At 54.9% G+C, this 12930-nt stretch overlaps 1 protein-coding gene across 1 annotated transcript in view; it reads left to right on the top strand.

The window, feature by feature from the left end:
* BICD2 (BICD cargo adaptor 2) overlaps window positions 1-10474 on the top strand; it is a 16763-nt gene extending 6289 nt beyond the window's left edge. The window contains exons 4-9 of the mRNA XM_014467571.1: window positions 1052-1204; window positions 2949-3383; window positions 4111-5106; window positions 5359-5510; window positions 6660-6870; window positions 8428-10474. Coding sequence (XP_014323057.1) covers window positions 1052-1204; window positions 2949-3383; window positions 4111-5106; window positions 5359-5510; window positions 6660-6870; window positions 8428-8433 — 1953 coding nt within the window. The 3' untranslated portion in view covers window positions 8434-10474. The remainder of the gene's footprint in view (window positions 1-1051; window positions 1205-2948; window positions 3384-4110; window positions 5107-5358; window positions 5511-6659; window positions 6871-8427) is intronic.
* The last annotated feature ends 2456 nt before the right edge of the window (window positions 10475-12930 follow it).

Here is a 12930-nt window from a genome sequence, read left to right as displayed (position 1 = left end):
CCATTTAACCCTTTGAGTGCCAACCAATATCCTAGGAACTATGCTAAAATTGCCAAGGCATTTTTGCTGATTTTACAGCAGTTTAGGAAAAAAATTATGAATCGCAAGTAAATGAAGTTACATATTCAATATCTTCCACAAAATCGTCATCTTCACAGCAAGAATTGACATATTTAGCAATATCATCATCACTAATAAAAGCGGACTTAGAACTGGACACTGCAGGAGGAGCGCGATAGCGCTCCCGGCACTTTTGGCGAAAGACAGGAGCGTGATTGCGCTCCCTGGCACTCTAGGGGTTAAAGTGTACAAGTCAGTGGGCTTTAGTATATTCACAGATTATGCACCATCTCAAATCAGCTTTAAAACATTTCATCATTCCAGAAAGAAGCCCCATTAGCAGACACTGCCCATCCCCCCAAACCGATCTCCCCCTGCCCCCTACAGCCATTCACCTACTTTCCATCTCTGGTTTTGCCTCTTCTGGACATTTCATTTATGCGGAATCATACAATACATGACCTCTTGTGTCTGGATTCTTTCCCTCGTGATAATGTTTTCATTCGGGTTGCGGCATTGTGTCAATTGTATGAATGTTTTAAAATGTTTTTATTGGTTTTAGAGAGAGATTGATCTGTTGGCTCCTGCACGCATCCAGACTGGGGATTGAACCCGAGTCTGGGCCTGTGCCCTGACCTGGAATCAAACTGCACAGGACGACACTTACCCAACTGAGCCACACTGGCCCGGGCCCACATATGCTTCTCTGTTCTTCAGTCTGTGCTTTCATTTCTCTGGGGTGCAGCCAAGGAGCAGCATTGCCAGGGCAGGTGGAATTGCTGAGCTGTTCCCACAGGCTACACCACTGTAACCCATTTTACAGATGAAGAAATCAAGGGTCAGAGCCCTTCGCTGTTCACCCCTCACCCTGCCCAGGGCCCCTGCTCCCCTGCAGGCAGCCACACTTGGCCTGACTGCGCCAAGCTCCCCAAACCCCAGGGGTGGCAGGGCCAGCTGGGCAGGCTGCTCACACCCGCCTTCCTCCCGGCAGATCAATCAGAACGTGGAGCTTCAGCGGGGTCGCCTCCGGGATGACATCAAGGAGTACAAGTTCCGGGAGGCCCGCCTGCTGCAGGACTACTCGGAGCTGGAGGAGGAGAACATCAGCCTGCAGAAGCAGGTGTCTGTGCTCAGGCAGAACCAGGCAAGTGGCTGGCCGGGGTTAGCTCTGGGCCGTGGCCCTCACACCCCCTCATTCTGCCATTTTGCGTTGTCAGAAGGCCACACACTAATGCTGACCAGGAGTGTGGTGCAGGGTCTGGCCCCCCCACAACCGTAAGAACAGGGCCTCTGGCTTCAGTGTTGGCTGACCCTGGCCTGGCCGAGGCCTCCTGGCCAGCAGAAATGGGAGATGCAGGAGCGATGAAGAGGTGACACCAAAAATCTTAAGAGGCTGGGTATCCAGCTTAGTCCCCTCCAAGGTGCTGGCGGGAAGCCCACGATGTCCCCTTACCCTGTGGTGCCTGGGAGGTGTCGGCCTGCGCATCCCTCCTGCTGTCTCAGGTGCCAGCCCCCTGTTATCCTTTGTGGTCCCGGCCTTGAGGGACCCTCTGGGTGAAGCCAGGGTCTACCTTGAGGAGCAGTGGGGATGCTCAAGCCATCATCTGTCCTCAGTAACTCAGCAACGGGTGAGACGAGGAGGCTCATCTTCCCCTGTGACCGGCCAACCAGGTGGTCCTGGCCCGAGGGTCTCGGTGCTCTCCCTGGCACCTGCTTCTCTCAGCCAGCGCCACAGCTCCACAGTGGGCACTGAGGGGCCTCCTCCCCCAGTGGGAATTCTGCAGAGGGAAGTGTGGGCCACGTGCTTAGCCCAACAACAGAACCTCCGTGTTTGCAAAAGCCAGCAGAGAGCACACTTCTCCCCAAGAACGCAGCACAGAGCTCCGCCTCTGGCCGCACAAGGGCCCCGAGGAGAGGGAGACCTCGCCTCCAGCCTGAGCAGCATGTGGTGGAGCCCAGCTCCATCCTAGGCATGTCCTCTGGGCTTCGGCCATCCGAGATGCGCTCACTGCTGCCTCTCAGTGGGTTCCTTACATTTTTCTTTTCTTTTTTTATTGTCTAAGGTTTTACATGTCTCCCTTTTCCCCAATTGACACCTCCCCCTCACCCCCCGAGCCATTCCCACCCCAGGCAAGCCCCCACCGCCCCAGTGTCTGTGTCCATTGGTTATGCTTATATGCATGCATACTAGTCCTTTGGTTGCTCTCCAACCCTTCCCCCCCCCCCACACACACACACCATTTGTCTCTAGATGGATCTATCCATATTCATCAAATTATGTTGATCATTATATCCCACATATGAGTGAGATCATGTGATATTTATCTTTCTCCGACTGGCTTATTTCGCTTAGCATAATGTTATTGCAGAATAAATAGCAGTGTTTTGTTAAATTGCGCCTAGGCCCTGATCTCCCATCCCCTATGTCAAGCACAGGTTTCTGCCTGCTCCCTCCTCGTCCATCTGCAAATGCAGTTTCAGTAGGGCCCTGCCTCCTCCTCCCCAGGCTGTCTGCGGGTGTGCTGAGCAGCTGCGGCACATCCTGCCTCCGTGGGAACTGCGGGTTCTTAGTTTTTGAAATATCATTGGGATTAATGGTCGCAGCGCACATCCAGATATGTCTTTTATGTGCCTTAAAATATGTCGTCAACTATTCATGTTAAGTAGCTTCGTAGAACTTAACGTCAGTAGACACTTGGTAACCGTTACGTCATCTAACACATTGGCCTGGTGCGTGTGTTTAGATTCCCATGGAATCTCCGCTCCGAGCCGTGGCTGGTGCTCTGCACAAACCGTGTGCACACTGTCCTGTGTGCTTGCACCTGGTGTCACAGCGCGATGGTGCTTCCTCATCACTGGGCTGAGACAAGTGTTGGCTTCTTTCCCAGGTGGAGTTTGAGGGCCTCAAGCATGAGATCAAGCGACTGGAGGAGGAGACCGAGTACCTCAACAGCCAGTTGGAGGACGCCATCCGGCTCAAGGAGATCTCGGAGCGGCAGCTGGAGGAGGCACTAGAGACGCTGAAGACGGAGCGGGAGCAGAAGAACAGCTTGCGCAAGGAGCTGTCGCACTACATGAGCATCAACGATTCCCTCTACACCAGCCACCTGCACGTTTCTCTGGATGGCCTCAAGCTCAGCGATGACGCCGAGGCCCTGGCTAACGGCTTTGAGCACGGCTGCCTGGCCAAGCTGCCCCTGGACAACAAGACCTCCACGCCCACCAAGGACGGTCTGGCCCCGCCCTGCCCCGGCCTCGTGTCCGACCTCCTCAGCGAGCTCAACCTCTCGGAGGTCCAGAAGCTGACGCAGCAGTTGGTGCAGGTGAGCAGGTGGGCGGGCAGGTGGCGCAGGTGGCCCACCTCCCTCTGCCCCCACCTTATTTCACCTTGGCGTAAGTGGACCTGCAGCATTACAGTGGAAGGTTCGCAGAGGAGTGGGTTCCTGCTTATGAGGTTGAATTCTGCGTGCTGGCCAAGGTATTCTCGTGTCCCCCTGCAGTGCACACCTGCAGTCTTCCTCTCTGTCCTGTGGATATGTCACATAGGGTTTCCTCCCGGACCAAACGGATTCCCAGTGTCTGTTTCCTCTGAGGAGGGACCCGCATGGCCCCCCAAGCCTCGGCAGGGGAGGACCAACTGTGGCCCCACACATGGCACCCCATCTAGGCATGTTACTGAACTCAGAGGTCTGCACTTGGGGTGCTCTAGAACGAGATGTGGTTGCCACAAGGTAGTTTTATTTATTTGCAGCAAGTAAAGGGGATTCATAGCCACAGCTCTGCCTGCGGGAAGGAGGCTTAGCCATTGCTTACGTACACCATTTGTCAAGTACACGTTGGTATTTTCTTCACAGATATGTGTCGGGTTGAGTGCCTATCAAGCTCATCCTGTTTATAGGTGCTTCTGCAAAATACTGTGCTACATTGTAACACTTAGCACAACAGCATTTAGTCAGACTGCCCAGGCCTGGAGACCCTTGTCCTATATCAGTCCCAGGCCAGCAGAGTGACAGGTGGGGCTGTTGACGGGCCCTCTCTGTGCCTTTGCAGATGGAGCGGGAGAAGGCGGGCCTGCTAGCGACCCTGCAGGACGCACAGAAGCAGCTGGAGCAGGCTCGAGGGGCCCTGTCGGAGCAGCGGGAGGAGGTGAGCCGCCTCACTGAGAGCCTGAGCGCTCTGCAGCGCCTGCAGGCTGGCAAGGAGCGACGCACGGCCCTGGACAGTGAGAAGGAGCGCGACAGCCATGAGGATGGCGACTACTACGAGGTGGACATCAATGGGCCTGAGATCCTGGCCTGCAAGTACCGCGTGGCCCTGGCAGAGGCCGGTGAGCTCCGGGAGCAGCTGAAGGCCCTACGCAGTGCACACGAGGCCAGCGAGGCTCGGCATGCTGAGGAGAAGGGTCGCCACGAGGCTGAGAGCCAGGCGCTCGCCGAGAAGGTGTCTCTGCTGGAGAAGGCCAGCGGCCAGGATCGCGAGCTGCTGGCCCGCCTGCAGACAGAGCTGAAGAAGGTCAGTGACGTCGCGGGTGAGACTCAGGGCAGCCTGAGTGTGGCCCAGGATGAGCTGGTGACCTTTAGCGAGGAGCTGGCCAGCCTCTACCACCACGTGTGCATGTGCAACAACGAGACGCCCACCCGTGTCGTGCTGGACTACTACCGTGAGGGCCCAGCCGGCGCTGGCCGCTGTAGTCCTGAAGCCCACGGACACCGCTCACCAGTCCTGCCCAAGGGGCCACTGGCTGCAGAGGGCGGGGCTGGGGACAGCAGCCTCTCACTGCCCTCACCCCTGAGTGACCCTCGCCGGGAGCCCATGAACATCTACAACCTGATTGCCATCATCCGTGACCAGATCAGGCACCTGCAGGCGGCCGTGGACCGCACCACGGAGCTGTCGCGGCAGCGCCTGGCCTCCCAGGAGCTGGGCCCTGGCACAGACAAGGACCGGGAGGCGCTCATGGAGGAGATCCTCAAGCTCAAGTCTCTGCTCAGCACCAAACGGGAGCAGATCACCACCCTGCGCACCGTGCTCAAGGCCAACAAGCAGGTGCGTGCTGCGCTCGGCCTGGCCGGTGGGCAGGCTCCTCGCCCTCCCTGCCCCCCAGGCCCGCATCTCACAGGTCAGCTCAGGCCTCAGGCTATGGATTGTGTTGGTTGTGCTACTGAAGGTGGGAGAGCCTGATTCAGTGCCGTGGGGAGGAGCTGGGTGCTGAGGGGCCAGACAGGTTGGGGTCTTGGCTGTGGCACTCCGTGAAATAGCGGACCCCTCACCCACCCACCTGGTCTCTCTGACCCCCAGACAGCCGAGGTGGCCCTTGCCAACCTGAAGAGCAAGTACGAGAACGAGAAAGCCATGGTGACCGAGACAATGATGAAGCTGCGCAACGAACTCAAGGCCCTCAAGGAGGACGCAGCCACCTTCTCCTCGTTGCGTGCCATGTTCGCCACCAGGTAACACTGCTCCCTGGGGACGTGCCACTCCTGGGTTTGCGAACATCCAGAGGGCATAGTTTGTGTTCTCATGTCGGATGAGGAAGCTGAAGGCGAAGGCTAAAGAGGTCAGGTCCCTAGTGGCAGGGCTGTTGGTTACGCAGGGTAGATTGGGGCCAGTAACTGACAAATGAGGAGTTGGCCTCCCAAAATTTGGCTGGAAGTTTGTGGATTAAGCAGCACGACCTTTCTCGGCCCATCCCCCCTCCTTCCAGTGTGCCCCGTCTGACCCTGACAGAGATTTGGAGCGGGGGAGGGTCTCGGGAAGATCTCAGCTTCCTGGTGTTTCTGCCATCCAGAGGGGCATAGCGCCATCTGCTGCCAGTTTCAGGCAGGCCCTGGGCAGTGGCCTGCATGGCCCCTAGATGGTCCAAGCCCGTCCTCAGGGTCAGGAGGCTGAGGCTCCCTGTGTTGGGGGGTTGTAACTGAGCTCAGGGCCTGCTTTTCCTCCCCCTGGGGTGCTGGGTGACCCCCACTGTCCAGAGGGGAGGGTGAAGACAAGGAAAGAAAGTACCAGGCTCCTTGGGAAGCGTCCCCTCCTGGGCAGAGTGTGGGAAGGATGGCCATCACTCAGCACTGGCATGTTGACACTCGCGTCCTCACCTTCACAAACCTGCCTTCCCAGAGCTGAAATCACAAACCATTCCCCTCTGGGTGAGAGCTAAGACTCACTGGTGGCCCTGGGCTCTGGCGAAGGAGAGTGTGGAGGTGGCCCTTCTGCCCAGGCCCACTCCCTCCTTGCAGACAGACCCCCGAGTGTGCACCTCCCCCAGCTCCATGTTCAGGTGGGGCAGACCCAGAGGGGCTGCTCACTCACCCACATGCACCCTCCAAGCTTGGGTTGGCCATTTGGGCACATGCTAACCTCGGAACAAGCCAAGTCCCTTCCTTGGATTTACTCCCACACTCGGAGAGCCTCGACCCACCTTCCCGCGGGGGACCTGAAGGCCTTGAAAGGCACCCTTGCCCTGTCAGTGAAGACCAGCTTCATGGAGTCCCTCCCAGAGGAAGCCAACTCCTGAGGGCAGGTCCTCTTCTCCCAGCCTGATGAGCAGTGCCCTCGTCCCTCCCGGGGCCTTCAGCCACGCTCTCACCTCGATGTCCCCACAGGTGTGACGAATACATCACACAGCTGGACGAGATGCAGCGGCAGCTGGCGGCCGCCGAGGATGAGAAGAAGACGCTCAACTCCCTGCTGCGCATGGCCATCCAGCAGAAGCTGGCGCTGACCCAGCGGCTGGAGCTGCTGGAGCTGGACCACGAGCAGACCCGGCGGGGCCGTGCCAAGGCCACCCCCAAAGTCAAGTCCAGCACCCCAAGCGTAAGTCACACCTGTGCCAGTGCCAGCGACAGGACCGAGGGTGCCGGGCTCACTGCCCAGGTGCTCTGCGGCGAGAAGTATAACGTTTGCTGCGATTAGGCCTCCGGGCCACCCACCGCAGCTAACCTGTCGCCGCCACCTGTCTGCTTCATCTCAACTAACACAGCAGCAGCGGGACCGCGCGCTAGGCTGGTCTTCCCGGGACTAACGCGGAGGGAAGGGTTTAGCTGAGATGGTGCTTCCTTCCGCCTGACAGTGCAGCTGGGAGTCTGCAGCTCGCCCTGCGACCCCCTTCATGGCAGCGGCTATCCTGCGGGAAGGGGTGGGGGTCAAGGTGGGGTCAGAGCCAGGAGTCCTTGAAACAAGGTGGCTTTCCAGGACCCGTGTGCCATCGGCTCTGCGATGAAATGTGCATGTGTCTAGTGCAGCTGCGCTGCCCGGCACCTGGGAGCATGTCAGAGGTTCTGAGAGTTGCAGCTGCTGCCTCTGAACAGAATTACTTCGTAGCTTATGGACCGTCTCACTGCAAATCCTATTCGGGACTAAAGGACCGAATTTCTCCCCCAGAGAAAGCGCAGCCCTGAGCCCCGAGTCCTCCAGCCCAGGTGTGCGTGTGCGCCGAGCACCGGCCACGCGCAGCAGAGGCACATCTGGCCACACCGAGATCAGCTCAGAACCTCAGCTCCTCTTTCTGAGATTGGCACATGGGTCTGGAGGCCTGCGAGGTAACACATTAGCAGGCCCGAAACCTGGGGTTTTTTCCATGAGAAAATCTTCCCAAGTGCCTGACCAGAGTCCCTTCCTTGGGGGAAGCCATCCTTTTGTATCAGGGTGTCCCCAGCTTTCCATAATCAGGCCTTCCTCCTGGGGGGCTTTAGACCCTAAGAAACAGTGTTCTGGAAGCCCCCGGGCCACTGTCATTGCCGGGTGGCGGCGGGCAGGAGAGGAAGCTGCTTCCATACCAGAGCTTGGCCACGTTCGGAAGCAGCACCTTTCTCAGTGTTTTTCCTCCCTTTCACCCCACGGAGGCCTCTCCCCGAAGGGTGCTCTGTGGCTCAGAGGGGGAGTTGGCATGGCCGCTCACACAGCTGCCTGCCCCAACTCAACTCTTCCCCTTGGTCCCCTCGTGTGTCTCAGTTCCCACCAGACTCCAGATGCTGCACAGACCACCTGGGCTTTGCCACCCATGGGAGTGGAGAGATGCGGGTGGGGCACCTGACCCCTCTGCGTGCCTGCCCTGGTTCTGGGCGGCTTTGCTGAAGGGATGTCGGTTTTGGGTTCCCCTCCCACTAGAGAAGGGTCAGGCCCTCCACCTTGTGCAAGCAGGACTGCTGGGGCCAGGGCTCCACAGCTGCTGCTGCCCCCTCGCTGAGCCTGGCACACAGCTTCCCTCTGTATGTGTAAGGAATCTTCACAAAGCACTGGGAGCTGGCGGCTTCCTTAACACACGCAGGTCTCTGCTGCTGACTAACGCACCTGCGCACTCAGCTCAGCAAGAGCTTCCGTTGTCCGACAAGTGACTGGTTCTAACTCTGTCTTGTTTTCTCCCGTTTTCAGCTGTAGATTAGCTGCCGGGAGAACTCGGCCGCCGGCCCTGTCACTCTGCAACCCCTCCCCTCCCCTCCCGTGGGCCCACGCAGAGGAAGGAAGGGCAGCCTAAAAGTCCACTTAGAAACGTTTTTGGATATGCCACTGCAGGTAGCATTCCTGAGTGTTTAATGGCAGAGGAAAAAGGCTTTAAAGTTCAGAAAGCTGCAGCCGCTGCTTGGAAAGGCTCTTGCACAAGCGCTTGAAGAACCTGCTGGGACGGCAGCCACCAGGCTCCCTTAGGAACCCGCTAGAAACGCTCACACTGGGGCTCCCTGTTACAGAAGCTCCTTCTCATTTGATCAACCTGTGCACTTTTGATATTTTGATATTACATTTGCTTCCTTAGTCCCTTGCATAGAGATGGTCTCATGCTGTGGTCGCCTTGTCCTGTGGTGCCGTCTTAGCGCCTGACGTGCTGTTTGACGTCAGCGTGTGGCATGGAGGTGTCCTAGTGTGCAGCTCCAGACTGCTCAAAGGCTTCCACCCGGCAGGGAGCTCGGCTGAACACCACGCTGCGGGCCAGCAGCCTGTTAGGTTATGTGGCCCATGTTTGAAATAACAGGTTTCAAATGCCATGTTCGTCAAGAAATCCAGGGTGTTCTGATTCTGGGGTTTTTCATATTGTATTATTATTATTCTTAGGAATAGTTCAATGTAACAAGAAGAAAACTTGACCTTTGCTCTGGTTAAACAGTTATAGGCACTTGAAAAACAAAAAAAGATAAATTATTGAATGAGTAGTATTACCTACAAATTCCAGAGATTTCTGGGTTTTAGGATGTCGTGAAGCATGACTGATTAACAGAATTTTATACAACTGTACCAGTGAAATTCCAAATTGGAATTGTTTTGTTACTCTGGTTTTGTGCCAAATTGTGGTACACTTAGAAAATTCTACAGTCGTCAAATTTTAGGGTGTTCTATTTCAACACCTTTTTCTTAGTGATCATTGCCAGTAGTGCCTTCATCAGTTAAGGGAGGTGTCCCGCCTAGTTTATTCTCTAAAACGGACAGTGAAGAGCTAGTTGGGAATGTTGAAGGCCGGTGTGGACCAATAGGTGTGAAAGGGGGTATACCTTCACACCTGAACCTGGGCATCTTCGTTGAGGGAAAGAAAACAGCAATTGTACAAAATTCTGTTAGTCAGTGATTCTTTACTGTGCAGGTCCTTGCAAACTTAGGGGCTGAGCAATGAAAGTGAACACAAGCCTTGAGTGCTTTGGGAACCAAACGAACTTTATGGGACACGCTAAGCAGGCGGTGTGAGGACCATGCCGTGTTTGTGAAGAGCCACGGGCAGCAAGGAAGCGGGTGCTGTCGGTCTCGTGCAGGGGGGAGAGGGACTAGCCATAGTATTCTTCGCAAACGTGAGAAGATGTCATATATTCTCTTGCTTGGTGTACCTAATCACTGTTAATTTCAGGTAACAGAACTTGCTAAATAAAGCTTCTTAGCAAACTAATCTGCCCAGTTTGCTGAGCGAGGTTGTATGGTCATACTGGTACTCAAAGAGGAAGAACAAACGTCCTTTCTCCTCCAAAATACAGGACAAATTCTAATAAGTAGTAAGAATAGGAAGAGTTCTGTTTCCTGGAATGAGCATTTCTTATTCCTAGTTGTAGGGACCCCCTTTGTACCTTCTGTTACAGTGTTGATTCATAAGAAATGTTACATTTATGATAACTTCATCTATATGGGGTATTTATTTGCAATGTCTGAGTACTGTATTTTTTCCTATGCATTGCCTAGTGTCAGAGTGGTGTTGTCTTTATTAAGATCGTATGCATGTCCTCCTGCCAAGGAACCTTTACACAGACCCACACAAACAACAATGGCTTCGGATTCTGAGAAAATGCGGCAGAGAATGGAAAAGGAATAGGAAGGATAAGTCAGTCATGACGTGGGACACAGACATGGTGTGGAAGCCCTCAAAGCCAGTGCACATAGGAACAGTGGGCCTGGGTGGAGGGTCATGTTGGTAGGACCAATAAATAAAGAATAATACAAAGACAAAGCCAAGGCGTCTCTGTGCTGCTTTGACCCCCGCCCTAGATGACTGGCCCGGCAGTGCACTGTCATTCCAGCACCTGAAACAACGAAACCAGCCTATCGGAAGCCCTGGTGGTGGGAGCTGGGAGCAACCTTCGGTAAATTGGGGGCGTGGGATGCTTCCCACGATGGGTGACCGTGTGAGCATCCCGAACTGTGGTAGGAGAGCACATGGCCTTCACCCTGTCCTGACCAGAAAGCAGAGCGATCTGATAACACAGGACCCTTGGCTGTGCACACTCTTGCTCACTGAACCCCCAGAATGACTAGATGCTGAGACAAGGCTTGTCACAAAACCATATTCATCTGCAGAAATGTGTATAAGGCATGCTGACTCCGTCTGGGACTGCTATGAGGGTGGGGGGCACGTCCTGGCAGAGGGAGCAGGAAGTCCCTGGGATACTCTGCCACCCCACTGCTGACAGCCTCAGTCAGGCCTGGGCAACTCTGTCCATGCCTCGGGAAGTGCATCTGAGGCAGCGTCTTTCTGCCCTGGCATCGCCCAGGACCCTTCCCTCCACCTGGGATCTCCCCTGGCCTCCTGGTCACTAGGGACCCTGCCTCTGATGATTCCCATCCTTCTTTAGTAGCAGTAGCTTGAAACTATCTTCAATTTGAAACTCTCTTTCAAAAGAGACTTGTTTTTCTAACTCTGGGATTGCCCTCGTCTGCTGGCCGGTGTTCCCCAACAGGCCCCTGAGGAGGAGCCCTCGGCCGTGGGCCCGGCGGAGCAGCCCCTCTCCAGGTGTTGGAGTGATTTGCACAAGCACAGATGCCAAGACCTTCCCTGCCCCCGGTGTGCTCTGGTCCTTGCGCATTTCAGGGTTGGAGGGGCATTTGGTGCTGCAAGGCCTGCTCAGCCTTCCCTTCCCATAGGGTGCGTCTCCATTCCCACCACCTCCCTCTCCCTGGGGCAGTGCTCATCCCCACCTCCCACAGCAGGTTCCCAGTCTGGAGCCAGACCTTCGGTTGCATTACCCCTTTTGGTAGCTGACTTATTCTGGCAGACAACCTCTGGGAGCCTCAGTTTCTCCTCTAGAGGTTGGGACTGTAGTTCTTTGCTCAGAGGTGGTGAGGTTTTATCAAGCCCTAGGCATGCAGCAGATGCTCAATGGATGGGTGTTGCTAATATGGTTCTTGTTGCCATCATCATCATTACCAAGATCCAGGATGCCAGGCCATGCAGCTGGGCCTTTGTCCATTGGGGAATGTTATTTTAACTCAGCTTTTTACCAAAGCATAGTTTGCATTTAGGAACGTGCACATCCTAATGTACAGGCCAGATATGCACCAAAGCAACAGCTGTGTGACCAACAGTCACAAAGTTCCTAGGAAGGCCTCAGTCTGCTGGCCCTGGTGGAGTGCTGGGAGAATAGGCATGCCAACATTCTATCACCTGGCATGGGTTTTGTTAGGGATGGGCTGCCATCAGGTTTGCTTTTGTGCTCAACATTCAGCTGAGTCCAAACACAGTTGAGCTATAAGGTCCGTGTATTGTCATTTGGTCAGATTTCTTGTGAGCACGCACATTGGCTCTTGGGAGTTCACCTTGTTCATCCATGAGCCTGTACGACCAGGCCCTGCCCCCTCTGGTGGAGCTCCTCCCCTAATCGGGAAGTGGCATCTCCACAGTAGCTCACACACAGGGAAGATCTCCTTGGACGGATACTGTGAACACACCCTGACCTGGGCCTCCTAGGAAGTGAGAACAGTACAAACTTAGCACATACACCAGACTCCTTTTTGTTCACCTCACTCTCAAGTAAACTCTTTGCCTTAAAGTGTTTGTAAAGTATAGCACATACATAAGAGTGCAAACGAGTTTCTCGGCTGCATTTTTGCAAACTGAATACACTGCAGCCACCATCCAAATGAGAAGCAAATGAGGGCAGCCCCCTCCCCCCAAGTCTTCATACTCTGCACCCACTCTTCCTCCCTGAGTCTGTCAACACAGGTCACCTGGGCCTATTTCTGTACTTTATATAAATAGAAACATAAAATAGAGACCTAGAGCTTTGATAGATTTACTTACCAAAACTTGTTCATTGCTCTCCCCATGATTGAACTATGTATTTAGAGGTGACTCATAGATTCAATAATATCTATAATAATAAAAGCATAATATGCAAATCGACTGAACAGTGGAACGACCTTCTGGATGAGGCCAGGGCTGCGGGGTCTGAGCCCCTTGCACGAATTTCATGCATCGGGCCTCTAGTCCTATATAATAAAAGCCTAATATGCCAAGTGTCCAGTCAGCCAGTAGGCCATTCAACCAATCAAAGCATAATATGCTAATGATATGCCAAGGCCACTCAACCGCTCACTATGACGTGCACTGACCACCAGGGGGCAGACGCTCCAACCAATAGGTTAGCTTGCTGCTGGGGTCCTGCCAATCGGTGGGGTCCCTTGGCCTGG

This window comes from Myotis lucifugus, unplaced genomic scaffold (genome assembly GCF_000147115.1).
Source record: "Myotis lucifugus unplaced genomic scaffold, Myoluc2.0 scaffold_404, whole genome shotgun sequence".
NCBI lineage: Eukaryota > Metazoa > Chordata > Mammalia > Chiroptera > Vespertilionidae > Myotis > Myotis lucifugus.
This window is presented reverse-complemented; position numbering and strand designations above follow the sequence as displayed.